The sequence below is a fragment of the Pelmatolapia mariae genome, linkage group LG1, assembly GCF_036321145.2.
Source record: "Pelmatolapia mariae isolate MD_Pm_ZW linkage group LG1, Pm_UMD_F_2, whole genome shotgun sequence".
Classification (NCBI taxonomy): Eukaryota; Metazoa; Chordata; class Actinopteri; order Cichliformes; family Cichlidae; genus Pelmatolapia; species Pelmatolapia mariae.
This window is the reverse complement of record NC_086227.1, coordinates 3,900,652-3,920,550: the sequence shown is the minus strand read 5'-3', so window position 1 is coordinate 3,920,550 and position 19,899 is coordinate 3,900,652. Positions and strand designations below refer to the sequence as shown.

The 19,899-nt window shown below is 40.0% G+C and overlaps 1 protein-coding gene across 1 annotated transcript in view; it reads left to right on the top strand.

Moving 5' to 3' along the window:
• LOC134625085 (CD82 antigen-like) overlaps window positions 1-16,688 on the top strand; it is a 46,655-nt gene extending 29,967 nt beyond the window's left edge. Inside the window, exons 4-9 of the mRNA XM_063470418.1 lie at window positions 2,618-2,739; window positions 6,289-6,363; window positions 11,094-11,192; window positions 14,078-14,251; window positions 14,334-14,417; window positions 15,148-16,688. Coding sequence (XP_063326488.1) covers window positions 2,618-2,739; window positions 6,289-6,363; window positions 11,094-11,192; window positions 14,078-14,251; window positions 14,334-14,417; window positions 15,148-15,225 — 632 coding nt within the window. The 3' untranslated portion in view covers window positions 15,226-16,688. The remainder of the gene's footprint in view (window positions 1-2,617; window positions 2,740-6,288; window positions 6,364-11,093; window positions 11,193-14,077; window positions 14,252-14,333; window positions 14,418-15,147) is intronic.
• Window positions 16,689-19,899: the final 3,211 nt, after the last annotated feature.

The following is a 19,899-nucleotide window of genomic DNA, read 5'->3' as shown; positions in this document are numbered from 1 at the left end:
CTATTAGGATCATCTCATTGTGAGAAATTGATGAGGACTGTGTTTGGTCCTGAGGACTGAGACTCAGGTAGAGCACTACACAGTATTCATCCAGTAGGGAGCTTCATTATTACAAATTACTCCGACATATAAACCTGAATTCTTTGTAGAACAGCTGACCTGTGAGGTGAGAAGAATAACATCAAACATTATTTACCATCAGATTTCGACCCTTTCATGTGTTACAGATGATCAGTGTTGGGCAAGTTACTTTGAAAAAGTAATTAATTATATTTACTAGTTACTTCTTCAAAAAAGTAACTGAGTTACAAGATTCTAAAAGTAATTAATTACTTGAAAAGTAACTATTGCGTTACTTTAAAAAAAATGTTTAACCCTCTGAGGTCCAGGGTATAATTGGCCATTTTTGACTACTTTTGATTTTACCTCTACATTTCACCGATTAAACTATTTACTTTGCCTTGTTTGGTATCATTCTTTTCAGCACAACCTCACGTGTCTGAATTTACAGTTATGTTTTCATTTTGACATACTGTATTAACACAATTGTTCTAAAATCAGACAAAAAACATAAAATCCAAGTAGAAAAAGTTATATTTTTTACTGTAACAACCACAAACATGTTTAATGAATCATATTTCATAACTTTAAATGCAAATATAAATTGTCAATTTTAAAATCCTATGCACAAGTTTTGCAAACAACAAAGTTATTTGCAGCCATTTACCTTTTACCTCTTTTTCAAAATAACCATTTCAAACTATTTACAGAACAATCAGCTGTTCTTCAATAAGATGTCACACAAATTATTTGTGCCTCTCCAAAAAAATAATTTCTGTCCACTATAAAGGAGAACATCACAGCCTGATACCTGCAGGTCTGACAGCAGCAGGTGTATCACTCCTTTTTCTACCTGGAGACAGCAGTCGCCTCATTGTTCTGACACACAACACAAAACTATCCACAACACTACACACTAACTACACAAGACAACACATGAACTACACACTCCAAACACGCTAAACGTCACAAATCTCTCACATCTCAAAACTCGCGCTCGCTCTCTCTCTCTCTCGCCATCACGCCTAAAACTTCCCCCTCTTCCTGAACAACCAAATTTCATGTTTCCATATAATTTTTTGATTGGTCGACATGGTGCATTTTCCACCAACACGAACGGGCTGTTTTTTGTTTGTGTTTTTTTATTTTTTGGTCATGAGCAGAGAGTGCTTGCTAGCGCTGTCCTTAGACAGTAAATGGGACGAAACTATTGAGGAAAAAAACACGCGTATCTATTTTTATCATTACTCTGGTTTTACCTCAGCCAAACAGCAGCACTCATGCGATTGTTTTGCCCCCTTAGCTCCAGGTGTTGTGCCAGAAAGTGATTGCCGCCCGCAGGAGCGCGCAGCTGCTTAAAGCTGTAGCGCCCAGATTACTTACAGCTACTTCCGTGCAACTGATATAAACTGCGGTAAGCTGAAGACAGCTTCAGCTGTCTGTTTGTTGAAAAATAATAACGCGACCGCACCGCATTTTCTTGTTAGCAACGGTAACAGCATTGTAATGATAGGAAAAGTGATTAGTTAGATTACTCGTTACTGAAAAAAGTAAGGCCGTTAGTAACGCCTTTATTCCCATCACTGCAGATGATACTGATAAGCACATGGCACAGTAACAGCATTCAATTTACTGTTTTGTTATTGTGCAGAGCATTATTAAATCTGCCCTGTGGGCTCAGTTATTATTGAGGTCAAACTCAAATAAGTATTTAGATTTTGTTTCAGAGCTCACATGGGAACCACAATACAAAAGCAGACTGGGAATCAATATTTTTTTAAGTTATCTGATGGATTTGCAGTGTTTCCAATATTATAGTCAACGTTTAGAAATGTGTTCATAATGAAGACGTGCAGCCATCTACTTGGTGTGAAGAACCACAAATCACCATCATGTAGTTTGTTTTTTGTTCTCTCAGTTCTCTCAGCACAATGTTGAAATGTCAAAATGCTTCAGTTAATGGGACAGTTGATCAATTGCAACACTGATAACAACTTCACACAGTCTGTTTTACTTTATTGTCTAACTGTAATGTTAGGTATATTTTGTATAACTCCCTACAGCTAGATTTAGGATGACTGGGAAAGTACTAACTCTTGTCTCACTCTTTTTGTTTTGTTTAATTAATGGGACTTAGAAAGATCGAAAGTCTCTTAGATTATTTTCTGAATCTTACACGACATAAAAATCACTTTAGTAAATATCTAGCATTCCATGGCATACAGGAAAAAAACAGAGGGGTGTGTGCATTTACACAATTACTGTGTAATTCCGATCCATGGATGAGTCGGGATCTGGTAGGTCAGCTGTAACATTCTTAAATTCAGTCTGACATTTAAACATGTTGCTCAGTTATAGTTGAATAATGTAAACTTACCACTGTGATGAAATCGCCTTAGAAACAAGTTAAAACTCAAACATGCATGTGTGACCAATGTGCTTTGCTACTTAAACAAAAAGCATAAGTATAATTTATATCCTAACAGTATGGTAGCCATAGTCACATGCTCTGACAGCTTGCAGTTTGTAACCTGAGATCTCTGTTGCTGATCCTCAGAAAACTCCACAGATGTGAAGTTGGCATGCTACATTTTGATAGGAGTTGGAGCTTTCCCCATTCTCATAAGCTTCCTCGGTTGCTTGGGGGCCATTTATGAGATCCGCTCTCTGCTGAGCCTGGTGAGTATGTGTGAGTATGTGTATGTACCGTCCCCATTTAGACATGATAATGACAAAATATAAATAATGTAAAGATTTTCCTGTCAATAGTTAACTGATTTTTGCATCCTTACTGAAGACCATTAGCTGTGTTACATTAAGAACCTATTCAACTACTGCATGTTTTGGAAAGAACAGTTCAGCTAATCACAGTACTTTAAGTCCAGAAGATTTCCACAACAATAAAAGTGTCTACGAGTTCAGTCACACAGAGAAAAAAACATCAAACGATATGTTGACAATGCACCTGGAAGGGAGGTTCCATCACCTGGACAGAAGTTCACATCAGTGTTTCCCAGAGTTCAAATAGAAGACACAACTTGGCTACTGAGAGGAGATTGTGCATCAGACCTTTGTGGAGTAATAGCTACATTACTGAGGGAGACAAAGTAGAAGATAGCTGAAGAGAAACAAACAGAAAGGACATCAGAACAGTGAGATCTGGACTTTGGTATCTGCACGTGTGCTTACCAAACTATCCACCAACTTCCATTCTATCCAATATCATCATTCAGCAGCTACACCCAGGCCAGAGTAAGGCTAAACCTGGATTAGTCTCTTGCATACTTGAAACATGCCACCATGTTTTCCAGTGAGCAGTTGTGCCCTTTTATCAATACCGTTGTTATCCAGTGTTCGGCAGTCCACTGTAAATTTTTGTGGCTTTTTTTCTACAATGTTTCTTCTAAGTGTTGTAAAAGTAGTGATTGAGGTTTCACACAGCCAATTCTTCTTGATGATAGGAGATTTTGTCAATAAGCAGACTTTGTACATCATTTATTTACAATATTGTCAAAAGTTTTTCCCCTTCCTGATTTCTTGTTTTTTTCATCTATTTATGATATTTAAATGTTTCAGATTATAAAACTAAGTATATCTTATATATAAATATAAGACAAATGTAACCTGAATAAATGCAAAATTATCATTTCATTTATTTAGGGGAAATAAATAGGGCCTCATTTGGTCAGTTAATCATCATTTGTGATTCAACAGTAAGAAAGAGACTGGGCAAAAATGCATTCACGTGAGAGTTCCAAGGCGAAAAGCGCTGCTGAGCAAAAAGAGCACAAAAGTGTATTTCACATTTGTCAAAAAAACATCTCGATAAGTCCCAACATTTTGGGGGAAAATATTCTATGGACTGAAGGTTTGTGTCCCGTTACAACTGGTGTTACATCTGGTATCTGGTTACTAATACAGTGTTGCACAAAAAGAATATTATGCCAAAGTCAAACGTGGTGGTGGTAGTGTGGTGTTCTGGGGCTGCTTTGCAGCTTCAGGAGCTGGGTGACTTGTCATAATCGATGGAACCATGAATTTTGGTCTCTACCAGAAAGATCTGAAGGAGAATGACAGGATGTTCAAGTGCTGTTGGGTTAGGATAATGAGTCAAAGCACACCAGCAGGTTCACCTCTGAAGTTAGAATCTGGACTTGAATCAGCTTGAGATGCTCTGGCATGACTTCCAGCAACTGTTCATGTTTGAAAACCCCAGCAGGGCTGAATTAAAATAATTCTGCAAAGAAGAGTGGGCCAGAATTCCTTCCCAATGATGTGAAACACTCATTGCCAGTTATCACAAATGCTTAATTTTAGTTTTTGTCGCCATTAAAAATCAAACATTAAAAACATGGTTGCATAGGGATGGATCTGAAATGTAACAATATATTTAAAAAAACAAAATCAGGAAGGAAGAAAAGACTTTTTATCTTCATATTCTGTTTTTTTTAAGTGGGCCACAGCGCTCTTAACTTAGGGAATGGCTGCCTTAGACCAACAAACAAACAGCTCTGAGCACAAAAGCTCTCTCTGAGCTCTCTTTTCTCTCTTGGCTCTTGACGGAGGCGGTCGCACTTTTCTCCTTCTCCCTCTCCCTTATCTTTCCTGCTTGGCTTCTCATGTCTTTTGTATAGTTTCGCTTATTCTCTAACCCTCAGAGAGTCTCCCAGACTTGTTCTCTAAAACCTAAAGAATTATGGATTTGATCAACTGGTCCCGTGACGGAATTGACATCTCCTTGGGCTTGGGAGAGCCCGATTGTCCTGCGGAGACGTTTGCTGCCGGATACTCGATGGTCGGTTGCGTCATGTGTCTGGCGACACCCTCGATGGAGGACATTGAACGACATCTACCAATTTGGAACCACGATAACAGAGTTCTGGCTGATTGGAGCTGGCTCGGACCTGGCTTATCGAAGTACAAGAAGCGGCTACAGCTGTTCAAAATCCCACAAGGCTGGCCGACATGATAGACGATTGGCAGGGCTGTGAGTACTCAGACTGTGTTTTGAACGCAATATGGATAAGATCTTGGAGAAGAACAACAGGAATTGAGAGAATTGGTGACCAATGATGGACATTAGACCAACTGGAAAAATTGGATGCAGTTGTTTGCACTAAACCCAAACATTCACCATCTTCACTCATGCAGCTATCCCACTGGCACCAGCTGAAGGCCTGCCAAGGTCGAAGCTGACTGGAACAACAAAAATCTCCATGATAACAGGATTGTTGTCAGAACTCTTTGTCCCTCCTTCAAGGCCATCCGCGTTGATCGAAGATTGTTGACTTTTGCTTAACCGGGTGAAGGGACACTTTCTCTCGGTTGAACACGGAACACACACACACACACACACACACACACACACACACACACACACACACACACACACACACACGCATGTACACTGACACAGACCTACACTCACCCCCCCCCCCCCCACCCCCCCCCCACCCACCCCCACCCCACCCCCTCCAAACGCCTTCGAAGCTTATGTCTTCTATGTTGTGAGATGTGATGATTCCTGTGCTGAGGTGTTTTTTTCTGTTCTCAAACTGATCTCCCTGTTGGAGCTCAGTCTGGGGGGAGTTCTTTTTTTCTCCTCGTCTTTCCTCATGTTGTGCATTTTCTATTGTTGTATCTCTCTGACCTGTCTTCCCCATGTGATGTTTGTGTAATGTATGTATGGTCGGAAGGGTAAGATGTTGCTGGCACGGCTGGCAGCCTTAACCCAATTTCCCTCGGGATGAATAAAGTATGATCAATCAATCAATCAGTCAATCAAAACAGACCCCAACACTCCAAAGGAGAAGAAAAAACAAAAACTAATATAGCTTCAGATAATGATGACAGTGCTGGTGACATTGTTAATAAGCAACCATGCAAAGGTTTGCTAGCTACCCGATACACTACGTATCAGGTCATTTGTCTGCACCAAGGTAATATTATGTTCTGTTTAATAAAAGTGCCAAATGGTAAGATGTCAAAATTCTCCATCAGGGGAAAACTGCATTTGGATATGGAGTTTATATGCAGTTTATTTGCTGCTTTCCCTCTTGACAACAGTACAACATAATAGAGAGGGATATGTTTGTGTATGCACCACTAACTAACATATAGAGGTGGGTCTGACTGTTTAATTTCAATTTAATTCAATTCAGTTTTATTTATACAGCTGTTCACATGCCCTTAATTTTTATATTCACTGTTCTCTGTGATCCTTCTCAGTACTTCAGCGTCCTCCTGCTCATCCTCATCACTCAGTTTGCAGCTGGTGCCCTCATCTACTTTCAGAAGGATGTGGTGAGTGATGTCAGTTCAAATATTGCAAACTTGAGTAATATACATTTTGTCATGCTTTTGTTTGTTCATCCACATGCTGTGGTAAATGTACCCACCATGTACACAACCCCTGTGCAAAGAAAAAAAATCTACAGTAACAGTGACAGTGTTCAGACTTATTTAGTTTGAGGTATTTCAGCCAGAAGTAAAACACAGTGAAAGCTTCATGGTTAAGAATAGTTTTTAAAGTGTTTACTATTTGTTTTTCTTGGTTTATTTTGAGAGATGAGGGTTGAGGTTTTCTTTAGTTTATATCAACTGCAAAGTCAGTCCTTTTACCAAATGCAAGCTGGGCACTGGGTGTCAAAGCGTTTTATACTTTACTCTAGAAACTGGCCTGGCTCAGAGAGCCAGGAGACACAGTTCACACAGACAAATGAAAGCAGAACGCTACAAGAACAAGGACGTCAGCTTTTACTGTATCTGAACTTCTGTTGGAAGGTCTTCTCAGCCACTGTCTGCTGCTCAAGTCCAGGCCAAACCTCCCCTACTCCTGCTATGAGTTATTTCAGTCATTGGTCCAGCAATAAATGCTTAGCTGATGAAGCAGAAGATTACCTACATCTGGTGGTTTGGATCAGTTCAGCAGAAGTGTTAAATAATGGCATACAAATACTTTGTTACTGTACTTTGAATTTTCATGTATCTCTGCTTTAATTAAGTAGTTCGCTTTATTTTGACTCCCTACATTTTAAACCAATATCTGTATTTTCTACTCCTTACATTTTCAGAACAGGCTCGTTAATTTTGATTTGACAGATTTAAGGCTTCAAACATCAAACCGATTTGATCCTAAACAGCAACACATGAAAGGCAGTCCTGTACGTGTAAATCCCAGAGGATGTCACATAACAAGAAGCAAAACCGTGCACTATAGTTAGAGTTTGAAGTGGGTCAGAGTTTTGATTTTTGGGGGGATATTTTTGTTTTGTTTTTTGCACAATACTGGCATGACTGCAGGTGTCAATAAGCAGTATTTCAGTATCTAGCCAGCCATACAGAAGACAAGCGAGCATAAAGGTGTAACGTGTGGCAGGTCATTTCAAATTCAATGTTTCTATCAGCTCAACAAACATCAGCAAACACACAAACTGTTTGTGTGCAGTTTGTCTCACAGTGTGTTGCAGCTAAAGCTCCAGCTGCTGTATTTCACAGGGAGAGAAAAGAAAGAGAGCTAACTTCACTCAGATGGAGAAAGATAAGAGGTTAGATTAAAGGTAAGGACTGCTCAGTGGTGTTTGATAAACTGGAAATTTACAGCTTACATGTAAGTCGTCATGTTTTTAAATCAGATATTGGGTCTGTACCTGTGATATTAGTTTTTTTTTCATATTGTGAAACATGAAAAACAAACTGAGGTAGAATAACTGTGTTACTTAAAGGCTTCCTCTGCAGGTTAGTGCAGGATGAACAGGTTAACTTGCTGTACTGTGATGGGTTTAAAGTAAAGAAAAGTCTGTATGAGTGGTGCACAGTGGCTGTGGTTTCATGGTTAGAGTAAGGTTACTTTGTTGCAGAGTGTAGCAGAGATTCATATGAATTTTAGCTGATGATGCTGAGATTCATTCACCTTCATGCCAACTTTATTCAGTCTAGTATAAAGTTGGTATAAACAATAGACTGTCAGTATAGAGGATGGAAATCAGCCAGGACAACTCATAAAACATTTGCTCACATTTTGTTGAATTCAGGTGCCTAAATCCATAAAGAGCAGCAGGGCAGCTGATCACAGCCTGTACACCAAGAAAATGTAGTTCAAGTTCAAATTTTATTCATCATATACACAGTCCCGCCATCTGCACCGTATGGTAGCAAGCACAGTCGGAGTACTCTCAGCTCTTCCCGTCGCGTCGATCATAGCGGCCAGCCTTGTGGGGTTTTGACCAGCTGTAACCGCTTTCTTTAATCTTTGATAAGCCAGAGCCGAGCCAGCTCTGATCAGCAAGAACCCTGTTATCATGGTTCCAAATAGGTATAAATCTTCTACGTCCTCAATCGACAGTCCCGCCAGGCAAACGACGCGCCAATGCTGCCACCCATCCATTGTGTATCCGGCAGGAAATGTCCCTCCAGGTCAATCAGGCTCTCTCGAACCCAGGCTTCTCATCGAGAAAAGGGTGTCGGTTGGGTTGAGGGACCAGTTGTTCAAATCCATAATTCTTTAGGTTTTAGAGAACAAGATGGAGAGGCTCTCTGAGGTTCTCTCTTAAAGTTAGTTGAGACTAGACAAGGACATGAGAAGCCAAGCAGGAAAGATAAGGCAAGGGGGAGGGGGAAAGATGCGACCGCCTCCATCAGAGCTAAGAGTTTATTGGAGCTCACATTAGAAATTATTGTGAGTTATGAGTTATTTTCCCCACACTGAGCCATTACAATCAGTTTTAGGGTTCCCCTACCTGCTGTATCCCACTTTATCCCCTGTACTCATTTTCCTGTTTAGAGGCAAAGTCAACCTCTACAATGTAGGCAACAGAAAATAGATTTTAGATTTTAATAGATTTCCTTCTTTTTCTCTGCTCATTTCTATTTAATTGGTTCAAGCTGAGGACAATTAGAATAAAAAACTCTGACTAAAATAAAGTTTGTATTCCCACCTGCTATTTTGTTATTACATTAATATAACAGGTTCAGTTAACTTTACACAAATATAGCTGTTAAAAAAACATCCTCGAAAGAGTTACTTTTTACTTTCTTACTTTGAGTGCATTTCATTCAGTTCTTCAACATTTACTGGAGTACTTTTTAGGTATCCGTACTTCTACTTAAGTACAGAATTTTTGTACTTTTGCTACCTCTGCAGTTCAGTCTCTACAGATGTTGTTTTTGGCTGGTGATTTATTCTTCCTCATAATCTTTATGTATCAGACTTGAACTAACTTCACATCTTGGGAGTTTGTAGTCATGGGGTGACTGAAGCCTATCCCAGCTGCCATAGAGTGACAGACAGGGTTCAACCTGGACAGATCACCAATTTGACACAGAGAGACAGGCAACCACTCACATTCACACCTATGGGCAATTAAGAATCACCAATTAAGCTAACCCCACAGGGCGTAGGTGTTGATAGCCTGGATCTTGTTCTTTTGCCTGATCCTCTGCAGGTACTTGGTCATTGCAGCTTTCCTAGGGGGGTTCTTCATGGTTCCCATTTGTCTGTGGGATCCCCAGGTACTTGTAGCTGTCCTCAATGTCTGCAATGTTCAATTCAATTCAATTTTATTTATGTAGCGCCAAATCACAACAACAGTCAGCTCAAGGCGCTTTATGTTGCCTTCTGGTAGTTCGATCCCCTCAATTCTGACTACCTTCCCTCTCTTTGGAGAAGTGTACTTGGATGATAACAGTCCGAATGACATTCCGATGTCATTGCTGTATATCCTGGTGGTGTGGATCAGCGAATCCATGTCTCTCTCTTGGCATACAGCTTTTTGTCATCCATGAAGCCGGTGGCTGACGATTGCTCCGTTCCGAAGTCAGTGTCCGTAGTCAGTCTTGTCAGTGATCTCACTGAGGGGGTTCGGGCCTATGCAGAACAGCAGTGGGGACAGAGCATCTCCTACACTTGATGATGATCCCACACTTGATGGTGACTTGTGCTATTGGCTTGAAGTTGGCCTCTAGTGTTGTACGCCACATCCCCATTGAGTTCCTGATGAAATCTCTTAGGGTTCTTCTGATCTTGTACAGGTCTAGGCATTCCAGGATCCATGTGTGGGGCATCGAGTCATAGGCCTTCTTGTCACAATCCAGGCAGTGCACAGGTTGGTCAGTCTGCTTTTGCAGTCTTGGGTAACTGCTCGGTCTACCAGTTGCTGGCGTTTCGCACCTCTGGTATTCTTGCCATTTCCTTTCTATGCCCCCCTCATGTATTGAGCCATGTGCCTGTTCATCTTAGCCACTATGATGACTGACAGGAGCTTCCATGTGGTACTGAAGCAGGTTATTGAGACTGGTAGTTGGATGGGACCGGCCCTTTCTGGGGGTCCTTGGGGATCAGGACTGTCTGGTCTTCGGTTGGCCTTTCTGGATGTCTCTCATCAACTAGCTGGTTCATTTGTGCTGCCAGACACTCGTAGGGTGCAGTCAGCTTCTTCAGGTCAGCAGATGTTTTATCTCAAAATAAGCTTCTTTTTTGTTTAGGCTGAACAACAGACGTTTGCATCCAAACTTTTCACCAGAATTTATATTAGTTGACACTTTTTGCTAACAGAATACAGTTTTGCTCCTACAGTCCTTCTCTTGTTTCTTTTATCCTTTTGCATTCATAAACTTTTTGAACTTAGGAATTGTACCAAGTATTGTCAGAAGAACTTTTTTGTACTTTCTTGCAAATGAACTGTAATATTTCCAAGAAAGACCTACACAATATGTTAGTCATCATAAATTAAATGAAGATACGATGGGCTGCAAGTATTGTTGTTTTGATTGACAAAAACTCACATAGTCCTTCTAATTAATAAGATTTAAAACATGCCACATTGAGAAATTTTACTTAGTGTCTGGCATAGCATGAAGTGAGGGCGTTTTAATTTAGTTCATTTGAATGGTATCCATCCAACAATATATTCACAAAAAGAAGACACAAAAGAGACACATTGGCTCAAACATGGATACAGTGTGGGCATATTACGCTGCCTATATGTTTATGGTAATACATGTTTCACCAACTCTGTCAGCCTGCTGTCTTTCAGGTCAATGAGCAGATCTCCAAGGTCATCACTAAGGTACTGGACAAATACTCTGGGAACAATTCAACCACAGAGCAGGCCTGGGACTTCATCCAGACTAACGTGAGTTGGAAGCATGGACCTGAAATACAAACCCATCAATAAAAATATCTTCAGTGGTACAAAATGGCAGAAATGCCCTAGCTAGAAACACAGGTATATCCATTTTTAACAGGGGGAATTTGAAAACTTGAGTTTAACAATGCTTTACACTTTAACTATACAGTTAGACTTGCAATGCAGAAATGCATTGAAAACCTAACTGAGACAAAGAAGACAAATTAACTTGAATTTAAGTTTTCTGAAGGGCCTAATATGAATCTGTTTGAAATATATTAGAGAATTTCGTTTTATACTCTAGAACTGAGCAACAACAATCTTAATTTCCACTTAAGGGGTGGCTGGAGCTCAGGAGGTAGATCAGGGCATCTACTGATTGGAAGGGTGCTCAGGTAAAGTAGTAAAGGGTTATAAAAGGACCAGTACTTTTGCCATTTACAGTGGCTTGCAAAAGTATTCGGCCCCCTTGAACTTTCCCACATTTTGTCACATTACAGCCACAAACATGAATCAATGTTATTGGAATTCCACGTGAAAGACCAATACAAAGTGGTGTACACGTGAGAAGTGGAACGAAAATCATACATGATTCCAAACATTTTTTACAAATAAATAACTGCAAAGTGGGGTGTGCGTAATTATTCAGCCGCCTGAGTCAATACTTTGTAGAACCACCTTTTGCTGCAGTTACAGCTGCCAGTCTTTTAGGGTATGTCTCTACCAGCTTTGCACATCTACAGACTGAAATCCTTGCCCATTCTTCTTTGCAAAACAGCTCCAGCTCAGTCAGATTAGATGGACAGCCTTTGTGAACAGCAGTTTTCAGATCTTGCCACAGATTCTGGATTGGATTTAGATCTGGACTTTGACTGGGCCATTCTAACACATGGATATGTTTTGTTTTAAACCATTCCATTGTTGCCCTGGCTTTATGTTTAGGGTCGTGGTCCTGCTGGAAGGTGAACCTCCGCCCCAGTCTCAAGTCTTTTGCAGACTCCAAGAGGTTTTCTTCCAAGATTGCCCTGTATTTGGCTCCATCCATCTTCCCATCAACTCTGACCAGCTTCCCTGTCCCTGCTGAAGAGAAGCACCCCCAGAGCATGATGCTGCCACCACCATATTTGACAGTGGGGATGGTGTGTTCAGAGTGATGTGCAGTGTTAGTTTTCTGCCACACATAGCGTTTTGCATTTTGGTCTCACCTGACCAGAGCACCTTCTTCCACATGTTTGCTGTGTCCCCCACATGGCTTGTGGCAAACTGCAAACGGGACTTCTTATGGTTTCCTGTTAACAATGGCTTTCTTCTTGCCACTCTTCCATAAAGGCCAACTTTGTGCAGTGCACGACTAATAGTTGTCCTATGGACAGATTCCCCCACCTGAGCTGTAGATCTCTGCAGCTCGTCCAGAGTCACCATGGGCCTCTTGGCTGCATTTCTGATCAGCGCTCTCCTTGTTCGGCCTGTGAGTTTAGGTGGACGGCCTTGTCTTGGTAGGTTTACAGTTGTGCCATACTCCTTCCATTTCTGAATGATGGCTTGAACAGTGCTCCGTGGGATGTTCAAGGCTTGGGAAATCTTTTTGTAGCCTAAGCCTGCTTTAAATTTCTCAATAACTTTATCCCTGACCTGTCTGGTGTGTTCTTTGGACTTCATGGTGTTGTTGCTCCCAATATTCTCTTAGACAACCTCTGAGGCCGTCACAGAGCAGCTGTATTTGTACTGACATTAGATTACACACAGGTGCACTCTATTTAGTCATTAACACTCATCAGGCAATGTCTATGGGCAACTGACTGCACTCAGACCAAAGGGGGCTGAATAATTACGCACACCCCACTTTGCAGTTATTTATTTGGAAAAATGTTTGGAATCATGTCTGATTTTTGTTCCACTTCTCACGTGTACACCACTTTGTATTGGTCTTTCACGTGGAATTCCAGTAAAATTGATTCATGTTTGTGGCTGTAATGTGACACCATGTGGAAAAGTCCAAGGGAGCCGAACACTTTTGCAAGTCACTGTACCACTTCTCCATCAGTGTGTTTCCAAAAGAAGGTAATGTAGCTTAAAATAGCTCGATTAGCTCTATAGCTAGATTTCTCTTTTTAGCCAGTTTCTTCTGAAATAATCAGATTTCATTTTTATATGAACAGATTCTGTCACTCGTGACAAAATAGCTTTACAGTCTTGATAAGCAAAAATGACTTAATATCAACCTTTAATTTTCAGTAATCTAAACCTCAGTTATTTTCATCAGCAGATTTTCCTGAGTTTAAATTTTAGCACTGTTAGTGTGTAGTCACCTTATCTCAACACACTTACAATATAATTATAGAGTATAATTTTTAATATAAGATAGCTGCATGTTGTAAATACTCCATTTGACTGCATTGTGTAGATCTTAAAGGCTTCCAGACATCTGTAATCACAGAAAATTCTCACACTACATAAGTGGAAACTGAACATTTAACTTGTCTAATCCTGGTTCACACCGGTGTTTTCCAAGTGAAACAGTAACTAGAACTAAGGTTTGTGTGATGTCAAAACCTCCCCAGCAACATGCTGACATTAACAGGAATTTCATATAACAATATAATGCTTTCTCACCAGGGAAAAACTCAAAAATAATAACATAAAAACCTACAGTTCAAAATATGAAAGTATATTAATAACATTTGTAAATAAAATACCTTGATATTTTCTTCAGAAATGTTTACATGGGTGTTAAATTGAAAAACATGAAATCAGGCCCAAAGTAGCTGTTCCAGAATTAGTATAAAATTATATGTATCAACCCATTCATCAGCCATTCCAGTCAAACGTCCTTGGGAGTAATGCGTTGGCTGTTACAAATTAAACCTGTGCTTAACTCTCCCCATCTGTAGATGGAGTGTTGTGGCTGGATTGATCGTACGGATTGGAGTGGTAACATGGTCATCGTCAACAGCTCGCAGCTGCTGTTTCCCTGCTCCTGCCAGAACATCTCACTTATTTCTGGAAACTTCTCTGACAGTGGATTCTGTGAGGCTAAGACACCTGACTGGCCTGTATACGATGTGGTAAATGGTGTTTTCCGTTCACCTCACATATTTGCTGTCTCTTAGATCCATTTCCAGTGAATAAGGTTCTTGTCTTAATCAGGGATGTGCCGCCAGCGTGGAGAGATGGCTCCTCACCAACACTGGGGTTGCGTTAGGCATTTGCCTTGGAGTGACTCTTATTGAGGTACAACATCATTAACTCTCATTAACCTATAACTAGCTGGGTTTCCATGAAAGTAGTTTACAGAAACAAACAATATGCAAAATAATACCTGTTACAGTTCAACATCACTAAAGTGGCTTAAAAAACATTTTTGAAACCTTTGGATGTGTCTGGATTCTTTGTTAATCATAAAATGTTGTTAATTAAAGTCAAATACAATTTTAACAAAACTAATAAAACAAGCAGCTGCACCTTTCATGTCATTGTTGAACACACTGAATAATCACTCAGTGAAGGCTGAACAGTTCTCAAAAACGCTCCTCTATTTACAGTGTTGTGACACAAAGATCTGATGTTTTTGCCAAACTAATTTTTTTTTGCTCTCACACACTTTCATACACTTCTGTGGTGTTACACTATGCAGAACGTTTTCACAAATTTCTGACAATTTTTTGTCACAAATATTTGTTTGAAAGAAAAAAAAAAGCACTTCTTCGACCTGCAAAGTGAGTGGCTGTTCAGTGTGTGGAATAAAGACTCTTTGTGTTATTAGTTTACTCAGACTGTGTTTTTTAATGTTTGCTATTAAGAATAAGCTCATATCAGACTTGAGAAGTAATCGTGCTGAAATCTTGGTAATTCCAATGTATTGAAACTGTAGATTGAGTTTGTTCAAGATGAACAATCTGAGTTGTTTATGAATAAATAACTTAAAAATGAGAAATTAAAAGTGTCTTTCTCTGGTTGACAGCTGCTGGGGATGATCCTGTCCATCTGCCTGTGCAGGAACGTTCGCATGGAGGATTATACCAAAGTGCCAAAGTACTGAAGCTCAGCGGAGGAAGTTACATTACTGAACTCAAGAAACACACAAATAGGGAGCAAAGTATTTGGTGAAATTGTATCCAAGGGTAATAATGAAATATGTCTATTTTTTTCCTTAGATTTTATTAGATTTTATCCTCTAAGGCTTTTTTTCAGTCTGGTTTTATTTTAAAAACTTATAGTTTTGAACTTTGGATCAAAGCACAAAGCTGAAAAATGCTGAGAGGACACTGGGTTAGAGGAGATTAATAAAGAAAGGTGTAGTACTGGAGGATTTCTTTCCCTGCCAGTGTTGCTGGTCTCCACAGTGCCAATTTGCTGCTGCATGCTTTTAGTTTCCCTTGAAAATATGAAAGTAAACCATCTGTGCATCTGTAATAGTGAAGTGAAACAGTCTTTCAAAGATGGATATACCTTTCCTTTGGAGGCATTAATGAGCAAAATTAGCCATTGAATTTTCAAAATGTTAAAACTTTCCAATTTGGCCATCATGTTCATTTTAGGTAAACAGCTGTGTTCCCGGAGAAATTCAACCACTGGAGTCATTTCAGAGATTTTACCCTTGATTGTTAATCATTCCAATGCTTTTGACAATATACTGTAAAAGACTTCGAATGAAACACAAACTATTGTTAGCAAATCATTCAAAAAAATATATATGCATGTATCTCACATGATGGCCATTTAAAAAAAAAAAAATACGAACTCTGGTGTTTGTATCTACTTTTAATGATCTCCCTGTGATGATAAGATGCCTGCAGCACTGTAAAGATGTCAAGAAAAGCAAAGTTTTGGCGATTCTGGAAAGTCCACTTGGTGGATGTTTTGTTTTATTTTTATATGCCAGTGTTTTGAGTTATTGTGTGATGTTATAGTAGTTTGTCTGGAATTTAAGTGTTTATTTGTAAGAATTTGAGTCCCAAAAGTATTCCTTCCAGTATTTTCTATGGCAGCAGGTCTCTCCTTCAATTTTTAAACAATATTCTTTCCCATTCTCCTAATTGCTTTTAAGTCTGAAAATAATAAAGGAAATAATAAGGTACTAAAAAGATACTTGTCTTCTAAAAGTATCACAGTTTACTATTGGCATTTTTAAACAAGCAAATAGACCATTTTTAGGTCTAAGTATGGAACCTTGTTTAATCCAGAAGTTTGAGAAGAGTAGCGCATTAATTGTAACCACTTTTGAACTGTATGACATGATGGAACTATTTTCAGCATGGATCCTTGGTATTCATTTGTGTACAATTTTAATTTCAAGCCAGTATGTGGTTTTCTCAGTGGCCTGTTTTTTGTTTTGTTTTGTTTACAGTCGCATAAATAACTTCCCATTAACCTTGTAATGGTTTCTAAGACACAAAAGGATACATCTGTTTAGAAGTACATGGCCTTCTTCAATTATAGCTTGTTGGTGTCATAAGTATGTACTCACAAATGGATTCATATTTCATTTTGCCAATAAACTGATTACAGTACTTCTGTGTGATTCTTTGTTGCTCACGATGTTGTTAATATACATTTTTTAAATGTAGTGTACATTTTTTTTCCATGCTCTCTAAATATCTCTAACTCAGAACTTCATCTCTGAGACCATTGTTGTGTTTGCTGTTCTTAGATTAGACTGTTTATGCACCTACATAAGTTTAGGCTGCAGTCTAAAAGACTGCATTCATTCTAATGACCAGCAGGGGGCGTCTCCTGATGAAGCAATCAGGAGAATAGGAATACCGGTAGGAAAATAGAAAACGGCCCTTGGCCAGTTTTTCCTACATGATAAAAAAAAAAAATACAATAGTAAATGAAAGAAATCTGTCAGCAAGACTCTTTGGTCTTAAATTATATGAAGTTAATGTGTAAAATTAAAATAATCTATAGTTTAATAACTCAAAGCGCTTTATGTAACATACCTCATCCACCCATTCTTTCAAGCAGCCTTTTATTTCTCCTCTCCTTAAGTGCTGATGATGGAGATAGCTCTGCGTATGCAGCGCTGTTTGTAGATCTCCTCCAGAGACGAGAGAGGGGCACCAACAACCCTCCTGGCAGTCTTAACAATCCTATCGAGTTGTCACTTCTCATTGGACTTGCAGCTGCCAAACCAAGATGTAAAACTTTGTGTCAGGATGTTTTCAATGGTACAACCATTATGGTAAAACTGTTACAATTAAAAGCTACGTTTTAGCTATGAGGAATGGCCCATGGTCAAAGGAAACATTTATTTCACTTGAATCTCTTCCTTGTCCCTCTGTCTAGTTTCTTACCGCATTAAGTACACCGTCCTCACCTATATAACAGCAATCTCCTGGAACTGCCAGGGTTTGTTACCAATTATTGCTGATACTGCTGTTATTGCTGCAGTGGTTTTCACTGTTGCCTCACAGCAATAAGGTCCTGAGTTTGACTCCACTATCTATTTTCAGTTCTCTTTGCATGTCCATGTTTGCATGAGTTTTCTCAGGGTACTCCTACATCCCTAAACATGTAATTAATGGGGTTATGTACTTTCTAAATTGATTATTTGGTGATTCTAAATTGCCCATCGGTGTGAATGACTCTTGCATCAGATTGGTGAACTGTCCAGGGTGTACCCCGCCTCTCGCCCTATGGTAGATGGGATAGGCTCCAGTGCCCCCACAACTCGATGAGCGGAAGAGAGTACAGAAGAGAATGGTGATTCGGCAGCAGCTACTCGGACATATGTTGGTTAATTTGACAAAGTTTGCTCCATCTATTTCTATTTCATCTATTTTCTTTTTCTCTTTTAGCTTTTCAGCTCCACTGTTTCGCTTTTGTTTTTCCATCTTTATCAAACATTTCATCCACACCAAATTCTATTCTACAAGGTGCACACGAGGAAGGTGGATATGAAGGACTCTTTCAAGCAATCTGACACCTGGGCTTTTGGTTAATAGGGATTACCTGTGACTGCAGAGGAGGTGTGGGTGTTTGCAGAGACAGCTGGAAAGCTGTCAAGAGCAGTCAAAGCACCGAACAGGAAGCTGTGTGGCTGAGCTGCCATGAAGAAAAGCATCTAGTGTTTTGACACTAGGGATGGGTATCGAAAACCGGTTCTTGTTGAGAACCGGTTCCCATTGTTTCAGTTCCTTGGAATTGTTTGCCATTTTTGCAAACGATTCCCTTATCGATTCCAGTCGCCCCGAATGACGTCACCACGTTGCGGAGCATCATTTACCTGGCAGGAAACATGGCGGCTCAAACGCTCAAAAGTTTGGTCATACTTTACGAGAACGGATGACAACAGGGCAACTTGCAATATTTGCAAAGTAGATGTTTCATTTAAGGGAGGAAACACTACGAATATGCAAAAGCATTTGCTCACAAAACACGCGATGACCTTAAATGAATGTCGTGTTTTTAATTCCGCTCCGGACTCGTGAATCTCAACCAGCAGCAGCGGTAACGTTTGCCCGTCCTCTCCCGTTAATGCGGCAGGAAAATAATCAACTAACAGTGCATATTATGTTAGCGCGATCTGCCTTATTACAAAACCTGCCATTACTGTGCATTTAGGTGACCATGATGAGAGAGACAGACAGAGTCTGGCTGGCTCAGATGCTGGCAGTTCTCGCTGCAGTCTACCGGTAGCGTCTCCTTTCAGGCCAGGATAGACGAATGTGACCGAGCAGTGACTAAGTTTGTGGTAAAAGGCTTGCACCCATTTGCCACAGCAGATGCCCCCGATTTTCTATTCAATTCAATTCAATTCAATTTTATTTATATAGCGCCAAATCACAACAAAAGTCGCCTCAAGGCGCTTTATATTGTACAGTAGATCGCACAATAATAAATACAGAGAAAAACCCAACAATCATATCATATGACCCCCTATGAGCAAGCACTTTGGCGACAGTGGGAAGGAAAAACTCCCTTTTAACAGGAAGAAACCTCCGGCAGAACCAGGCTCAGGGAGGGGCGGCCATCTGCTGCGACCGGTTGGGGTGAAAGAAGGAAAACAGGATGAAAGACATGCTGTGGAAGAGAGACAGAGATTAATAACAGATATGATTCGATGCAGAGAGGTCTATTAACACATAGTGAGTGAGAAGGTGACTGGAAAGGAAAAACTCAATGCATCATGGGAATCCCCGGCAGCCTACGTCTATTGCAGCATAACTAAGGGAGGATTCAGGGTCACCTGGTCCAGCCCTAACTATATGCTTTAGCAAAAAGGAAAGTTTTAAGCCTAACCTTGAAAGTAGAGATAGTGTCTGTCTCCTGAATCCAAACTGGAAGCTGGTTCCACAGAAGAGGGGCCTGAAAACTGAAGGCTCTCCCTCCCATTCTACTTTTAAATACTCTAGGAACAACAAGTAAGCCTGCAGAGCGAGAGCGAAGTGCTCTAATAGGGTGATATGGTACTACAAGGTCATTAAGATAAGATGGGGCCTGATTATTTAAGACCTTGTATGTGAGGAGCAGGATTTTGAATTCAATTCTGGATTTAACAGGAAGCCAATGAAGGGAAGCCAAAACAGGAGAAATATGCTCTCTCTTTCTAGTCCCTGTCAGTACTCTTGCTGCAGCATTTTGGATTAACTGAAGACTTTTCAGGGAGTTTTTAGGACATCCTGATAATAATGAGTTACAGTAGTCCAGCCTGGAAGTAATGAAGGCATGAACTAGTTTTTCAGCATCACTCTGAGACAGGATATTTCTA